Source organism: Mus caroli, unplaced genomic scaffold, assembly GCF_978045245.1.
Source record: "Mus caroli unplaced genomic scaffold, Mus_caroli_1 scaffold_14, whole genome shotgun sequence".
NCBI classification, from domain to species: domain Eukaryota; kingdom Metazoa; phylum Chordata; class Mammalia; order Rodentia; family Muridae; genus Mus; species Mus caroli.
Window position 1 is genome coordinate 30,086,862 of NW_028227269.1, and position 18,250 is coordinate 30,105,111.

Here is an 18,250-nt window from a genome sequence, read left to right on the forward strand (position 1 = left end):
GGAAGTTTAAATAGAGTTACAAAAAACAAAGATGCTGTCTTTTTAATATAGGTAAAGTGGGTAAAAATATTAAGTAAAATGTGAAGGACCGATATTAAGTATATAAAGATTTTTTTAAAAAAATTATGTTTAGCCCATATTACCACAAATACAAAAATAAACACAATAAAGCGTAAGAGGAAAACGTTATGATCAAAAACGGCAAAGGAAAGCCCCCAAGCTGAGAGGTGGCTTTTCCAATGCACATTACCAGTGAAATTATTAACCAGACAAGAATACAGGCGGGAGTTACCAGAAGTGTTTTTCAGAGAATATGAACTATAGAGAATCAACGGACATAAAAACATATCCAACATTATTTGTAATAAGGCAAAGATAGCATTTCCCTGTGAGATCCCTCTTAAGATCAGAGCAGATGTCAGTCTGACACTATCCAATGTCAGCTTGAATGTAAAGGCGCAGGGTGCGCGCAGTGGCTGAACACAGCCCATGTAACACTCACTGGCTGCACACACCCACGTAATGTGCAGAAGGTGAACACACCTGTGTGTGCTTCTGCAGAGCCCTCACAGCCAAGTGAGGTGCAGGCGAGGCTGGCCTTGACCACGCCCACCTGCCTGCCCTCACACAGAGACCCAGGGACAACAGTTCTTTTTTTTTTTTTTAATATTTTTTTAAATTATGTATTTTCCTCAATTATATTTCCAATGCCATCCCAAAAGTCCCCCATACCCTCCCCCCACTTTCCTACCCACCCATTCCCATTTTCTTGGCCCTGGCGTTCCCCTGTACTGGGGCATATAAAGTTTGCATGTCCAATGGGCCTCTCTTTCCAGTGATGGCCGACTAGGCCATCTTAAAACTTTTTGATCTCAAAGTTTCTTTAGACTCTTAAAAACTCTGCTTATCCAGATTATATCCGTCAATATTTATTAAGGGAGGCTAAACCTGATAAATGTTATAAATACATATATATTAAAGTTAATAATAAAATAAATGTTATAAATAACATTTTAATTTAAAATTTGTATTTTCCAAAAGAAGGAAATATTAATTATTTTTGTGAGACTAGTCTCAAACAGCTGAGCTACCTCTCCAGCTCCAAAGCAAATTTTAGTAAACATTAGGATGATTTTACTTTTTTTGTTGTTGTTTTGTTTTTTTCGATTTTACTTTACATTCCTTTCCAAATTTGGTATGACAGGATAGGTTCTGTATTTAATTTACTGCAATATCAGATATTAATATCCTCAGGAGAACTTCACTATGTATTTTTTAAAGTATAAAAGAAAAATAAAAACATACTTCTTATGATAATTTCCATCCTATGATCCCCTGAAAGGGTTTGGGAGTGGCAGAAGCCTCCTGATCACACTGGAAACTCTTTAAAAGCTTGTACATTTGTTTACTAGTAAATATGTGCACATGCATGGGAACACACACACACACAACTATCCACTAGCAAAAAACTGCCAACATTTACCAGAGAATTTATAGTGTTTATTTACACAAGACAACACTACATAGCAGTTTAAATAGGCTTCAGCTACATGAATCAATGTTAACTCCTCAAACACTATTTGAAAAACAAGCTGAAGTGTGATAATTTGTGTAAAAGAAACTTTCTTAAGAACACAATTCATATAAACATGGAATATATTATAATAGTTCTATTTCTAACTAAGCTAGTTTCCCGGGTAGTACTAATGCAAAATATGCAGTGTTAAGTGTATCCCCTTAACACAAAACAACGAAAGGCCTAAGGGTACCAGAATGTAACAACTGTTAGAGTAAGGGGATGCATTTTGTGAATGTTATTTAACATACTTATTTCTCTTAGTGTCCTGGAGGTATTTCATAATCTAAAAAGAAAAAAACCTTAATTTTCCTCTTCTACCTCTTTCTTGAAAGTAAAAAATCTCCCACTGTGCTGACCTGAGCCCCACCAGGTTAGTTCAGGTAGCCCTGTCATAAAATTATTTTTACAAGAGAGATTTTTGTTAAAGTTCAAACACTCAAATACCTTTTGAATTAGTTTTAAAGAATTATAAAAGTAAGTACTGTAAAATTATAAGAACTAAAAGCCCTAGTATTTCCTAGTGTAACCTGTTAGCAGTCAACTTAGAAATCAAAGATCTGGGGCTGGAGAGATGGCTTAACTGTCAAGGCTACTCTAGCAACAAAAGTGTAAAAATCAAACATCTGTGAACAACTGGGTCTGTAAGCTAAGACCCAGAAGATCCTCCATCTCCTACACCATATTAAGATATCAGCGATTCCCAGTTGTGTAAGGCTAGAATGATCAGTTCTAGGAATAAACCCCAGAGTCACGCTGACGTGGAGAGAGGTGAAGCTGCCCTTCAGTGAGCTGACTTTCATGAATACCATAACAGGAAGAAAAGGGCAGCAAGCTCTCACTATGCACAAAGGTTTTCCCAGTTAATGTTGATTTATATTAATTTACTTATTAATTTATATGCATTCCTGTCTCTACAAAGAGCACCTGTCTCATTCAAATAAAGTAGCATTTTTAACTCATCCTATCCACACTGTGCTAAGTTGGTTCAAAATGACTTGTTAAAGATTAGGTTAAAATATAAGCTTGGGATTTATAAACACAAACTTACTTATTCTCATAACTCAGTCTGTTTCTCAAAGGAGAAAGTGGGATAAAAACAATGCTTTAACTCGTGGCTTTCGTGCCACTCTTTTGTTTTCTGGGGTTAAGGTGGGAACAAAATGCCTAAATCATCACCCTGAATGTGTAATCTTCACGGGCAAGTCATGACTGGTGTCCATTTTCTCTGCACGTTGTAGAGCAATCAAGGGTCAGCTTCAAAGATAAAACAGTTTTATTTTTAACATAATGAAATCTAAATCTATAAGACGGAACACAGAATAAAGCTTTTATATTTCATGAAATTCTCTTTAAATGCTAGCCGCAGACTAGCTAGCATTAGGCATATTATTTACATGAATCTGACGGTTTCTACCCTTTTGCACTTACATATATTCCATATAGATATTTAATATTCAGCTTTAACTGAGTTTTAACTGAAAAAAATGATTAGTTTCTTAGTCAGGGTTTCTATTTCTGCACAAATATCATGACCAAGAAGCAAATTGGGGAGGAAAGGGTTTATTCAGCTTACATTTCCATACTGCTGTTCATCACCAAAGGAAGTCAGGACTGGAACTCAAGCAGGTCAGGGAGCAGGAGCTGATGCAGAGGCCATGGAGGGATGTTCCTTACTGGCTTGCTAACCCTGGCTTGCTCAGCTTGCTTTCTTATAGAACCCAAGACTACCAGCCCAGAGATGGTCCCACTCACAATGGGCCCCCTCACCCTTGATCACTAATTGAGAAAATGCCTTAGAGCGGGATCTCATGGAGGCATTTCCTCAAGGGAGGCTCCTTTCTCTGTGATAACTCCAGGTTGTGTCAAGTTGACACACAAAACCATTCAGTACAATCACCTACAACTGGCGAACTGCAATAGAACACAGAGAAAAAACTCTCAGGACAGTATTCCCCTGCCCTTCCTGCTGTTGGCAATCTGCAAACCTCCCTGTGATTAAGGACAGGTGACACTATTAGTATCAACAAGGAAACCTGAAATGATTCTAATTTTGCTCAAAAACATAGAGGAGGGAAGCAGGCTCAGGGCATGGAGAAGGAAACAGGCTCGGGGCTTGGAGAAGGAAGCAGGCTCAGGGCTTGGAGAAGGAAGCAGGCTCAGGGTTTGGAGAGGGAAGCAGGATCAGGAAATGGAGAAGGAAGCAGGCTCAGATTCTGAGATCTTCTAAGAAACTGCATTTATTTTAAAGTTTCATCTTCCTTCCATTATTGACTGGCATTCTTACAATTATATGATCCTTAATTAAGCATCTGTGACACGATTGTCTTTTCTTGCCTATAAAGGTAGGTCAGAGTTCAAGGTATACACAGAAAGATTTACAAGAGAGGCTTTTTAGATAAAGTGAATTATGTCTTTAGTGTAAGACAACATTTCCCACTATATCCCACCAAACTTCTAGGCTAGTGCACACATGGCTAGTGTCATGGCTCGCTGTGGGTCCTTTGTAGTCTAGATGCTTCAATCTGGACACCAGAGTAAATCACAACTACCCTCTGTTAACAGAGCCCCAGCGGCAGCCTTGACAGCTGTGGTCCTCACAGTGGAGTTTCTGTACTGGGGAGCAGTATACAAAGCAATCCTTGGCGGCCAAGGGAGAAATGAGAGCATGTCTACAAAGACTCCCTCCTCAGGCCGGGCCGTTGTGGCGCACGCCTTTAATTCCAGTACTCAGGAGGCAGAGGCAGGTGGAAAAAAAAAAAAAAAGACTCCCTCCTCTCCGGATCATATACTGTGGGACACTTTCTCATACACACACTGATATATTGGTACACTTATAAGATCTATAAATACATATTGGGAATATACACCAAAATACATTTTGCTAGCTAAGGTATATAATACAATGAGTTTCTCAAAATAGAATATCTTCATATATTTCTAAGTATCATATTTCCAAAATATTTTACTGAGCTTCGGAAGTATCTGGAGGACTAATCTGGGTGGAACAGATGGAATGATTAGATTGGAAAGGGGGAGGGCCTGGCACAAGGCGGGGCTGTGTGCTTTCCAGGGCAAGAGCAGGTAGCTCACTTCTTCATATGTTCTTCTCTCAAGCCTGTCACTCACTACAGTAGAAATGGACCACAGGCCCCGCCAGGCCACAGCTGGCCTAGAACCACAGCCATCAGCGTCAAATCCTGACTCTTGCCTGTCTGGGGAAGATGAAGCTACATGTTTCTAACAGCCCTTGGTTAGCAAGGGGATGTAAGGAGCCCCAGATATTAAGAATGATTATTAGTAAGTAAAGAGACACCATTTAACATTAGCCCTCTACGATGAAATAACCGAGTTACATTTAAGTTAACTTGACCTTTTAAAAATGATGCTTTCAGGATCTACTAGTATTTAGCCCAATGGAAGCCTTTTTTCCCTGAAAGAAAAATCCCTCAATATTACTCCCATGAACTGTTCTGTCTTGGAACAGCTGACATAAACTAAACAATGTCAGACCCAACCCAAACAGACACAGGAATAACTGTACACAGCATATCTTCTTGGCTTCACTTTCATGTGGAATGTGTGTTTCTATTTTGATCTTTTGTCTTTTTTTTTTTTAATTAAGAAACATTTTTAAACGGCAGCAACTGGAGTTGACTTTTTTAAGTTTCCAAACATATTAAGCCACACATGGTAGAACCTACTGCTGGAACATTCATAAATGTCTCACCAACTGTGTTTATAGCTGATTTTTTAAAAATTAGTTTTGTTTTCATTTAAACCTTGACCTGAGTTTTTCAGCTTCAGTTATTTCCACATATTATATAATAAACCCGTCTAAATCATTCTAAATTTCTAATACACAAAATTTTCTCTCATAATAAAATTATGATAATGATCACATCACTGTGAGGTTTTACTGTAGGATTTTTGTCATGACAACTGGACAGTACAGACAGAACTACAAAAGGCTAGAACATGAACAAACCCAGCGATCTCACCGCACTCTGACTTTTTTCCCCATCGACTCTTAAGCAGGCTAATGGTCTGTTATAAACGTTCATTGCAGTGAAAAACAGTCAGAGCAAACAAGCCCTAGAAATCCCAAAGCAGCCTCTTTTCTCTGGCTCAGGCTTTTAGATTGTACCTTGCACCCTAAAGGAAGGCAAAAAAAGGATGCATGGTATAGGAGTTGGTCCAAACAGCACGCAAACTGACAGTTTTATGAGCACGGCTAAACTCACAAGCCCGGACCAGCCGTACTCAGGGACTTCCGCCTCTCACCTGTTTCATCTAAACAAACAAATCACACGCATGCTCAATGAACAGACTCTCGCAAAGGAGTTAATTCATAGATCCAGAGTAAATGTGACAGAATTACCATGTCTCTTTTTAAAAGGGAGAAAGAGATTAAGGAAAGGGGGGAGAGGGAGGGACAGATGAGAGGACGGAGGGAGGGAGGGAGGGAGGGAGGGAGGGAGGGAGGGAGGGAGGGAGGGAGGGAGGGAGGGAGGAGTTGGTTCTTAGTAAGCGTCTGTGTCCAGTCTTAGCCCTCTGCTTTCCACACCCAGCCATTCCTTCCCTTAACAGGTTGTTCCCTCTGGAGCGCTGGACACCTGACAGAGACCCTGCAGCCAATTACCTCAATCTCCTGTGCTCAGCCCCTCCCCTCCTCACTCAACCCTCAGCCTCCACTGGGGGCCTTCTCTAGTGCTACTATTGCTGATAAATGACCTGTTTAAGGGATCGTAAATAAACTCCTAATAGACAGATTCACTGTTCTCCTGATGGTATTTGAAAGGCTGAAAAGGAAACTTTTTTTTTTTTTGTAACAGCTATAAACAAAATCTTGACAGCTGGAAATTTACTGGAATCCACAGAGTGGGATCTGTAACAGTAACTAACCATTCAACACTTACTCCTCTCTCGGCACCGGAACACAGCCCATGCAGCCTCAACGGAAAGCGTTTAACCGACTTGCAGAAAGCAAGCTTGATTTTAACACACACACACACACACACACACACACACACACACACACACACACACGCACGTCAGAAGCCTTCCAGGCCCTGTCTCAGTTTCTCACACACATGCCCCACTCCTCTTATCTCCCTTTCTCAGCTCCCTTAGCTGTCCCTCCCTCACGACTCCCTCCTGCCAAAGCACAGTTGTAGGTGGATAGCAGAAAAGGGGACTTTTCTGAGGCCACTGATGTCCTAATTGCAACCCCTAAAAGCAATCCACTTAGTACTTGTAGCTAACTGCAAGGAATCCTGTTTAACTGTTCTACTGTGAGCGTCACAAATCTTCTGTAAGACTGCTACTGAATTACACTCAGAACTAAAACAATGCCTTCAATATTTTAGTGATTGGCATGAATGATGTCATCCAGTTTAGGATTTAAAGCTATCACGTAAGGAAATCTCTAATAGCTGAAGGCCACATGGTCTCATTACTACAAAAAGCCTCTTAGCCACAGATTGTAAGCTGGAGGTTACAACATGTATGGCTGTGCTACAATGTAGCTTCACATTAAATCCCAAAGGGGGCTAAGTACCTCAGCCTTCCGAAAACTAAAAAGACTAGATTGGCTTCCAAATCAAACAATGATAACACTACTCTGTTAACAAAAGTATGTAACTCCGCAGGACTTTCAGCTATGTCATTTAACATGCCATCAGTGCTTGCTATATACACTGTCCTAAGGACCTCACAAATACTAACTCACTTATCCTTGTAACAACCTTGTGAAGTCGGGACCATCAGCTCTATAGCACATCAACTTGCTCATCAGTGTGGCACTTCTCCAGAAATGCCCAAATCTAAAGTTACTACCAAAATATAACCTTTATGAATGTTTTCAAACTGACTAAATGTACTTGAAAATTTCAAAATGCTCTAGGAGGCTCTTTTAGGAGGCTGGAGAGATGACTCCGGGCTTAAGTATACTTGCTGCTTTTCCAGAGGGCCTGGGTTCAGTTCTCAGTGCTTATATGGTGGCTAGCAACAATCTGTAACTCCAGGATGGAATCCTATGCCTTCTGACCTTGATGGCACCAAACACTCATGTGGTGCACATATACGTTGATGTAGGCAAAACATTCACAAACTGAAAATTAAAATTAATCTAATATAATTTTAAAAGGCTATTAAAATTTTTTCTGTCGTACAAAAGAACTGGAAAGCCAAAAATAAATGTCTTTTGTCATGTGTTGTTGGTAACACATCAGGAAACAAAAGCCAAGGACTGGCTGCTTCGTGTCCTATCTTCTGATGGCCACATGGCACCAGAGGTTCTTAGTGAGGTAGTAAAGCAGGCCTGACATGCATGCCTGTAATCCCAGCACTTGGGAGGCAGAGACAGGCTGAGCTCAGGCCAGCCTGATTGACACAGGAGTTCCAGGCCAGCCAGGGTCAGCCCACACAGGGATTCCCTAGAGCGACTATGAACTCCACAGGTAAAGGGAGCCAGCTGAGAAGGTTCTGCATGCGCTGGTGAAGCCAGCAGACTACCCTTTCCTGCTTGCACCATCTGGCTTGTAGGAAATCAGAGGAACCATTTCGGACAGGCTTCCACTGTTAACCGTGCTACCGTGGGAGCTTGTTAGTCCTCACACGTATCAGAAGAACGCTTGCTCAAAACTGCATGCCTCCTTTCTTCTCATGACAGCTTTTCTCTCTGAATCCATGCCATGAGCACGAGGTCTAGTGTTCCAATTTCACATGTCCTTAAAGACATAAAAAGCCCTCCCCGTTCCCCATTGCTAAACCAGCTGGTATTGAGAAAGGGGTGATGTTGTCTTTGGTTGTATACCACCCTGGGACCTGATCAAGCTCCAATGCATAGTTCTAACCAAGGCCCCCACAGATGGCCCTGCTTAAGTGAAATGGGTTATAAAACAAAACCACAAGTGACAAATGTGGGAAAGAGACTGATGGGGGTGATGGGTGTGAGAGAGAGATAAGAGAAGTGGTCGGAGTAATTAGAATGCATTATGCATACCTATGAAATTAATTTTAAAAGACCTAATTGTATCTTGTGTGTTCTTCATACTCCCTTAAGCTGTAAAAATCAAAGTGAGATAAGGTTTTCCAACAAAGACTTCACATGTTTAAGAGAATGAAGTCACAGTTGCTACCTGGGAAGCAAGTACATACATAGTATTGTCTGTCTGTCTGTCTGTCTGTCTGTCTCTCTCTCTCTCTCTCTCACACACACACACACACACACACACGGGGAGGGGCATGAAAGTATGCATACATCTTTGACATTCTTGCTTCTTGCTGTATAAGGCTCTACTGGCTTGTGTATCTATTTTTAATTTTAGTTCTTTTCCCCCTGCAACAGAGAAGACTAGTTCTATATATTGCTTAAGTTTCATCCCACACTGTCTGCTCCACAAGTGACCCTTTGTAATTTGTTCTTTACCACTTGTCAATCCATCAGGGTAACCTGAACTATTTTTACTTTGTTTTTAATCACTTGAGAAATTCTGAACAACACCAGATCCAACAATGATGATTATCTAATTACCACTCATTTTACCCCAAGTTAACATTGATTCAACGATTTGGCCTACTGTAAACCCATCAGTTAAGGGACACTACTACCCTTGTAGAGAAGGGATATGCCTCGACAGGATGGGGCAGGCTAAAGGAATGCCAAACTGTCTCCATTCTAGCTTCTGGGAGTTTCCCTAGAGAGAGTCACCAAAACTACCAGCATTCTACCACCTAAGGTTTACCTGAAAGCCAGGATTGGGTCACACACACACACACACACACACACACACACCATGAACATGTAAGATTAGAAGTAAGATTAGACAGGATCAACAAATGAAAGGATCATGGGAAGGGCAAGCAGGAAGTAAAAGGCCACCCTTACCTATCTGGCATCATCTCTGGCCACACCACTGCAACAATGGATCAGATGACCGCTTTTCCAATAATACAGGTATCTGGCTTTCTAATTAAACTACTACATTATAGGAGGCCAAGGTCACAGGCTTGGCCTTTATAGGAATCTAACAAGTACCAGTTTCATGGTCAAAAACTTGCCTTTTAACCTCAAGCTATTATAATACAATCACACAAAAGTGACTCATAAGACAAGAGCCAGCCATGCAAAGCCATACCAACACTGGAAAAAACCTGGGACACCCAACCAGTGAGTCAACCCACAGAACAAATCTCATTTAAGAACTTCCTGATGATCTTCGCCTCAAGGTCACCCAGACAGATGTAAAAAACCCAGTTTTGCTACTTTGGGTCCTACATGTAACCTCGAACAAGTTAACTGTTCAAAGCCTTAAAGAAAATACATTAAGGATCAAGGAGCGTTTGACATGAGGGGGCTAGCACAGGTTAGGTTGACCTCAGCCCCTTCTGGAGATAGACCTGAAACACAGGAGTACAGGGATGAAGTCAGGCCCGCGGTGCCAGCTCTGGACCTGCAGCACACTGGCTGTGAAACACGAAGTAAATGACAGTCTCATTAGAGCCCCCATGCAGCTGAGATGATGAACGAAGGCTTTCACAGAGGACCTAGCACACCACAGATGTCAACAAATGGTGGCCCCTTCTCTAACCATTAATAAGACGAGACGCATTATGGTCATCATGATTCATTGACTAATGGCTTTCAAAGTATGATCAGGGAACTGTGGGTACCAGAAAACCCAGAGATGTTTGTTGACCGAAAAGAAAAAGAAAAAGGAAGAAAAAAGCAAGCTGTGTCTTACCTACTCATAAAAGCTCCTTGAGAAGGGTACTAGATCATGTTATTTCTGAATCAAGCTTCAAGCTTCATGTGAAATGTAAAGTCATTGATCCTACAACGCTGTGCTGTGCCACAGGGACTGTGGTTATCCAACACTTACTCTTTCTCTACTGTGCCAAGAGAACTGCCCAGTGTCTGCTGGGTTTTCTTCAGCATTCTCCTGCACACAGACAGAACCTTAATAGGTTTGTGGGTTTTCAGTCAATTCCACAAACTTTCCATAAATGATGGCTCTGCCTTGATGTGTCTCTGTGTGTGTACATATACACACACACATACACCCCCCCCTACACACACACACACCTATATATATTCATTCCCTATGATCAGGTTTGGATACATCATGGCCTTGTACAAATTCAAGCTCCATAGAGTGTACTTGTTTAAAGGGCTGTTTAAAAAGAAGACCCAGATGATAGGATGCCCACAAAGTCTGAAAGGCCATTCACAAAAAACAGTTTGACAAGTGTTTTGTAGCCCACAGTTCTTTTTTAAACTGATTCTCAACACACTTTACATCTAACACAATTAAAGTGTTGGGTTAGAAAAATATAAAAGAGAACTGCCCCAATTGAGGTTATACCAATGCCAAAGTTTCGGCTATGCACATGTCCGTACACATCTGCTGGATAAAGATCAAATTGTGTTATAGTCAAGAAGTTTTAAAACCCCTGGAGGTAGAGATGTTAAAAGGCAACTGGTTAAGCATTTATTACAACTGACCTTGAGTGATTTTTATAGAAAAGATGACTTGGGGAATAGAAAGCTTCATGAAAATTGCAAAAGCACTTCTTTCTTCCAATGTGCAAGACACACATTCTTGCAAGGAGAAATTAAACCAAAGCAAAGTGCTTCAAGAGAATTATATATAATTGGGTTTGACTGTATTAATACTATATTCCAAAGAGCACAGAGGCTCTACCAAGCCTCCCTTCTCCTTGGTACCTCCCATCCAGGACACTAGTCCCCTTTTCCTTTGTGTATTGCTTGCCTGCACTTGCATCCCCATGCCACAGATACATAATATGTGCACAAATGTGTGTGCATACAAGTATTAGATGTCACGGTCCTTTCTATACCATCTGTGTAAGATGCTGTCTAGTTCCCCTTCCTAGTGAGACAAGCATCTGATTTGGTGTGGGAACAATTAAAACTATGATTACCCTATTCTCAAAGCACCCAAATGTCCCAAATTAAAAATCTAAATAGCAATCTTTCACATTCACAGAGCACTAACGTCCAGGGTTCGTGTGTTTTAAACAAGCTAAGAATGCATTAATTTTATAACCCAGTCAACATATAATTAATTCTACAAAGGAATGAAAATCTTCCTGGGAGGAAGACATAAGGGATAGGAAGTGAATGGCACTTTAGTGTTTTCACTGTATGAAAGGCATTGTGGACACAAATCCCACACCAGCAGCATCAACAAATAAAAGCTGCATGCATGCTCGACTCACACCACCAAGGAAGACACTTGTCCATTTGCACACCACAGCATTTCAGCCCGGGCTCCTGCAAAACCTGGGGTTTGGTCAGATTGTGTAAACACGCATGTGTGTCTGGTGTGTCAGGGAGAGGTGGGAAGCATAAGGGGTGGGACTCGCCAAAAGCAGCTATTTGAGACAATCCCTTTCTCTCCCATTCATTCTCTCTAGCTTCAGTGTCTGGCATGGTCATTAGATGCTGGCTGGCTTTTCATTAAGACAACTGACAAAGCTCTTAGAACTTCCCATGGTGTTAATTTTTTTTTCTCCACACACTTTAAAAAGAACATCAAAATCATTCAATATATGTTTTGTATCTTTTTTTTTTAAAGAAAGAAAATCATTGGCCTATTTTCTCATGCCAAAGACCCCCTAGGTATCAGGCTAAATATGCTCCTTTGTTGTATGTCCAAAAATATCGCCACCGCATGGTATTGGAAAAACTGGAAAATAAATTATTCGTATTCCAAGAATGTCACAGCTATTATCGTTAATTTGTTTTACCTCAGCGAGTCCGATTTCACACTCTTCTCACTGAGTCCTACATGCTTCGCCCTTTCTCCCAGAACACTCCATTAATAAATCTAAAGGGCTGAAAAGAGGCCGCCAAGCGCCCTTCATGCACAATGGTACTCCCGGAGCCTGAGACATCTCCAACCACGGGAAAGTTAACGATCCAGCAAGATGCCCACCCTAAATCGCCCCGGAAAGAGAGGTGACAGAGGGGCAGCGGGAGCGCAACCTCTCTTTTCCCCACCTCCAGAGAAAGGGAGGGCATGACAAGAGAGCTGAGTAGGAAGGTGGGCGAGTGGGAGCGACCGAAAAGGGTGCTGAGGGGGTGGGCGTAATGGGAAGGTGGAGAGCACGGGGAAGGTGGGGAGCTCAGCCCGGGGTTCAAGAGCAAGGCGGGGTTCGAGAGTGAGGCGGACGCGGCGGCCGGGGCTCAGGGCGCGAGGGGGCCGGTCCTCACCGTTGAACGCCCCTGCTTCCGCGGCCTCCTCCTCCTCGCCGTTCTCGGAGTCGGAGCGCATGGGCTCCTCGGCGAAGTTGACACCCTTACTGGGGGTGCCGCCCCCGGCGGCTGCGCCCGCGTCCCCCCAGGTCCTGCCCTCATGGCCGAAGCGCGCGGCGCCCTTGCGCTCGTTCTCCTGCTGCAGCCGCGTGAAGTGCTGCAGCGCGAACTCCAGCAGGTCGGCGGGCTGGTGCCTCAGCACCTCCACCGTGAAGCCCTGCAGCAGCTCCGTGAGCCCCGCGGGGATCTCGATGCTCATCCTGCCTGTGCACGCCGAGGCGCCTGGACGCCGCCCTCGCCCCCTATCCGCGGTCCGGTCTCGGGCTGCGCGGCCCCCGAGCGAGCGCCCCGGGAGCTACCGGCTGCGAGCGCGGCGCACTGGGCCCCCGGCGAGGCTGCTCCGTGCGGCGGCAGCGGCAGAGCGAGCACAGCCCGGGGAGGGTTGGCAGCATCTCCAGCTCCTCCCGCTCCCGCTCCCGCTCCCGCCGCCGCTGCGCCGCCCCCCGCCCGGCGCCCCGCCCCCGCCCGCGCGCCCACGTGATCCCCGGAAACCATGGCAACCCGGCGGGCGGGAGCACTGCCGCCTCTCAAGTGGCCCCAGGGTGGAGGCAGCGGGAGCCTGGGGCGTGGGGCTGAGGCCGCGCGCTCCACCTGAGCTCCCTGAGCAAATCCCACGCATCTTTCTCCCTGTCCCACGCAGAGTTGGTGCGGCGCAATTCCTGCTGGAAACTTCAGCCTCCACCTTGGTGGCTTTTCCTTTTCCTAGAATCCAACCCCAAGAGAAACGTGCGTGGTGTCTTTTGTTAGTCGCACAGCCTTACTGGTTCTCTTCTGGATAGAAGAGATGCTGCCGCTTGTTTGTTACAAAATTTCCTTTAATTCCGCCTTTTAGCCTCGTGGCTGTGATGGTTTGCCTTACAGATGCTCTGCCACACTGTGCTTAGTACATTTCCTACTGGTTACTGAGACAAAGGCCGCATTTATTGTGAAGCACTTAACAAAGTTAGTTGATCCTTCAGACAGGATACAGGTTAGTCAGGGCAGCTGGACAGACAGCAAAGGGTGTGTTACCTGATTAGCCTCTTGTTGCTTATTTTTAAAACCTTTCCTGACACTTTGCGTCACTTCAATTAAATCTCCAAAATTTGAATATAGCAATAAAAAGAAAAAGAGAACTACACATTTGTGCTTTTTAAAGAAAGCCCTTGTCTTTAAAACGAGCCTATTCTGAGAATTTTGAAACAGAAAAAAAATTTATCTTTTGCCAAATTAAACGCTGTTTAAATACACATACTTTATTTTCTACGATGCCCGTTTCATTGTAAAGCAGTCCAAGTGCAAACTCACTTGAGTTTTATTTTATTCTTAGGTTTTATTTTATTTTATTTATTTCTTGAGTTTTATTTTATTTCCTTAGTTGTTCTCACTTACCTTTCTGCCCACACATAAGAGGAAAATATGTGACTCACGAAACCCAAAACCTAGAAATCAAAAATATCATTTCGTTTTATTTTTTAAAAATGCTTCTTACCCTTTTGTTTACAATGTTTATTTATCTTTTTTTTTTCCATAAGGGAATTCATTTCTCAAGTTCAGTTTCTTAACCTCATAATAATAATACTGGTGTGTTTTTTTTTTTTTTTTAAATAACATACTTCTAAATTGTAATTGTGTGGTGTGTAAGAAATAAACTCAGAAAAGTGTGGTCTTCACATGAGGCCATATGGAACACAGTATTAGTCAAGTTCTCTACCGAAATGTTTTGCAGATCCAATATTCTAAGATGTATTTCTATCATGTTTCTTCACTTATAAAGATGTTTACATGAACTGCGCTTGCTACTGCTCAGCAGAAAATGCAAAGAATGCTAGTTAAGATGGGATTTTATCTTTGCGGTCCTCAATGGCGATCAAGAATCCTCACTCATTCAAGCTCATTGCTGTGTAATTCTGGCTTTGTGGCTCCTCCACCTCCAGTCATTTCCTCTAAGTCAGCTAACAGGAAAGTGGGGAAGAGAAAGGAGCATCCTTCCAGCAGCAAACACTCATCTTTTCTTTTGGCTACAACTTCCACACACATTTTATTTTCTGAAAGTGAGTAATGGTACCTCCCAGCCCATGTGCTCTTCCACAGAGCAACTTTACCATTCCTAAGCCCGGAGTGCAACACAAGTGGGATTGTGACTGCCTTGGCCAGTGGTGCATTTAGAAGTCACTCTAGCCCTCTGGTAGGTGCCTGACCAAAGTTCTGATCCATGGAGTTGGTGAACTCTTAAAAACAGGAGGAGGTATGTGTTAGCCTTGAAATTTTGGGGTAGTTTGTTGCACTGCAATAGCAATTAAATGCTACGATGGAGAAATTTGGGGAAAATATTCTTAATTTTGAGCAGTTATGTACAAGCAAATGCTTAGAGGTGGAGGAAAACCAAATATGGGGACAATTATTAGTCTGTTGATGTTCAACACCTTTCTCAAGGACAGAGGAAGCAAGGAACCACATTTTCAAGTATCGTTCTCCAACACGGTTTTTTAACTTCATAGATTTCTTATACAAGGCGTGCTAGATGGCTCGCTTTCATTAGCCACAATGCCAAGAGCTCCCCTTGTTTTAGAGCTGTAGAAGTGACTCGGGCATGAAATTAGTAATTGGATTAAATGACCTGTTGTTGGTCTCTCGTTCTGGGAGGTTTCCAAGAGAATAATACTAAGAGCAGATATGTTGGATTTAAACCATCTTGGCAATCAGCACTCTGGTAATTTTTGTTTGCATCGAGTCTTAAGCCAATAACCATGACCTGAAAAGGAAAAGCTTCATTCTCATGTTCCCGTTATGCTACACTAGAACTGTTCTCAGAACAAATTTTCACTTCTCAAATCCTGTTCGGGCTTTTTAATCACTGCCACATAATCTTTGAGACAATGTTTTATGATTTCCTTCATTTTAAAGATCCTTGCTTTTGAATGTTTGAGTGTAATGACGGCGTTTTATACGGACTACTCATCTGGAATTCTTTTAAAGAACATCACTGCTATTGATTCTTTGGTTGGTGATTTACAAAGCAATTTGCACTTGTTTCTCAGAGGATCAGACTAGCTGCAGTTGCAAAAGGATTTAAATGCTCAGCACTGAAATGCAATAAAAATGCTACCAAGTTTATTTCTGCACAGAAAAATTGGACAGAGATATCAAATCGCTTTAATGCAACTGCTTAAAACAAGGCAGGATCAAAGGGAAGCCAATAGTTTGGGCAAGCTTTACAATGAAGAATAATAACTATGGCCAATCAATCACTTAGCATTTCTTATCAATAGTTAAGGTATATCTTGATCAAATAATTCTGGTCTAAGAAACAGAAATGCACTCATAGAGAAAGGAAAATTAAAAGAAATAAAAATATGCATATGGGAACCGTGCTTGCCCAAGGCCTTGGTTTTATACCTTCAGCATTTCGTCAATGACTATGGTTTTGTTAGATCTATTAAGGTTCTCAAGAAATCAAACCCACCTAGACGGTCTTGACCATCTTGTAGATTACCTGACCTTGACTGTGGTGTGCAGCCACTGAGATGTAGGATGAAGATGTAGCAATATACATACTTGACATGGCCTGCCTTATCTACTGAAAACAGTGGATTATAAGTGTTATAGACTGCAGGGCGTTGGTGGTGCACGCCTTTAATCCCAGCACTTGGGAGGCAGAGGCAGGAGGATTTCTGAGTTTGAGGCCAGCCTGGTCTACAAAGTGAGTTCCAGGACAGCCAGGTCTATAAAGAGAAACCCTGTCTTGAAAAACAAACAAACAAAAAAAAGTGTTATACACAAATCACAACATGTCTGCCAAAAGTGACCTCACAGTCTGGAAATCCTAGAGTTTGGACTAATCAATGTAAAATATTGAATCTCTAGATGCAGTTCTACAGGGTTATGTCTAGAAGACTAGAGGTTCTCAAGTTCTAGAAGAACCTGATTTTCTAGGGGGCTGATTAAAATGCTGGTGCAACAGGACACGCCCCAGTTTCAGATTCAATAGACCAAGGTGGAGCCTAAGAACTTATGTGCTGGGGCAGGTGGTGGGGATGGTGGTGAAATACTGTCCTGGTGCAGGCCTTTCGGAGGCAGAGGCAGAGGCAGGCAGATCTCTGAGTTCAAGGCCAGCGTGGTCTACAATTTGGTCTTAAAACACAAACGAGCAAACCAAGCCAAACAAAAAGACTCTTATTTTTGAGCAGACTAATTGTTAACTCCTTCTGTAATTCTATTCTTCAATTGATCCTGAAAAGTTAAGGTGATTTCAAAAAGCATCCAAGAGTCTGTCCTTAAACATCATGTTTCACAAATAGAATGTGAGTTTCCTTTTGAAGAAAATATTGGACACACATTTACCTCTCCGTTTTAAAATCCCCATCAAAATAATAGTTAAATGAATGAATAGGGGAAATCTCATAAGCAGAAAAATAAGAGAATCCCAATAAAATTAAAATAACTGCTTTAAATTTACTGTCTTAAAAGGAAAAAAAATTCTGGCATGTGCTTGAAGATGTTATATTAAGTTGAATAAGCCAATCCTAAGAAAATAACACTGTTTGGGTCTGCAAACACAAAGCAAATAAAATCATCAAAATTTGTAGAAACAGAAAGAAGGGCAGGTTGCCAGGGGCTGGGGACATCAGAAGGCAGACTTCTTGTTTTAGCTTCAGTTTTGTAAGAAGAAAAGGTTTTGGAATTGGTTGTATAACAATGTGAATATATTTAACTGCTGGATTGTATTCTTAAAATGGATAAAGCAGCAATTTTGTACTATGTTTATTTTTCTAGTGAATTCAAAAATATATTCTATTAATTCTTTAACAGTGTCAGACAATGTATTTTGAATTTTGATCATATTTACTCTCAGTTCCTCCCTTTACTCCTCTCAGCTGTACCCCAACCTGGCTACACCTCCCCTTTCCTCACAGTTAATTTTTAATGGAAAATTTAATCAGAGAAAGACAGCAGAAAAGAGACAAAAGCAGATGAGAATTGTCTACTCGAACTTTGAACATACTTAACCAAACTAGAGAGTGTAGAAAGGTGGGCCTGGGTGAGGACTCAGCAAGAGGGAGTCAACAGGGAGGCCCACATCTGTCTCACTGAAGCACTGGCACCTATGGAGGGGATAGAGGTGATAGGGTAGGCTAAAGGATGAGGTCCTCATGCCACTGTCCTGCCTCCAGCCCCTGTGTCTCCTAGTAGGTCAGTGACTGCTCCCTCCTCCTCTGACCCATCAGACATCATTGCTCCTGCAATCCCTCCTGTGGCAGCACAATTTCCTCTCCAACTAAACCATTCTAAGGCAAGCTGACTGGGATGTCCCCTGCTTCTTGTTTCCTGCTAGTCAAGCCCTGAATAAT

General features: G+C 42.3%; 1 protein-coding gene across 2 annotated transcripts in view; it reads right to left on the reverse strand.

Annotated features, from left to right (window-relative positions):
- Prkar2b (protein kinase cAMP-dependent type II regulatory subunit beta) overlaps positions 1 to 13,344 on the reverse strand; it is a 95,813-nt gene extending 82,469 nt beyond the window's left edge. The window contains exon 1 of one of the 2 annotated variants that reach the window (XM_021178929.3): positions 12,819 to 13,344. In XM_021178929.3, the coding sequence (XP_021034588.1) occupies positions 12,819 to 13,119 (301 nt within the window). In that variant the 5' untranslated portion in view covers positions 13,120 to 13,344. Of the gene's footprint in view, positions 1 to 6,495; positions 6,515 to 12,818 lie in introns of those variants that run through there. The other variant, XM_085830288.1, reaches the window with a different exon arrangement.
- Positions 13,345 to 18,250: the final 4,906 nt, after the last annotated feature.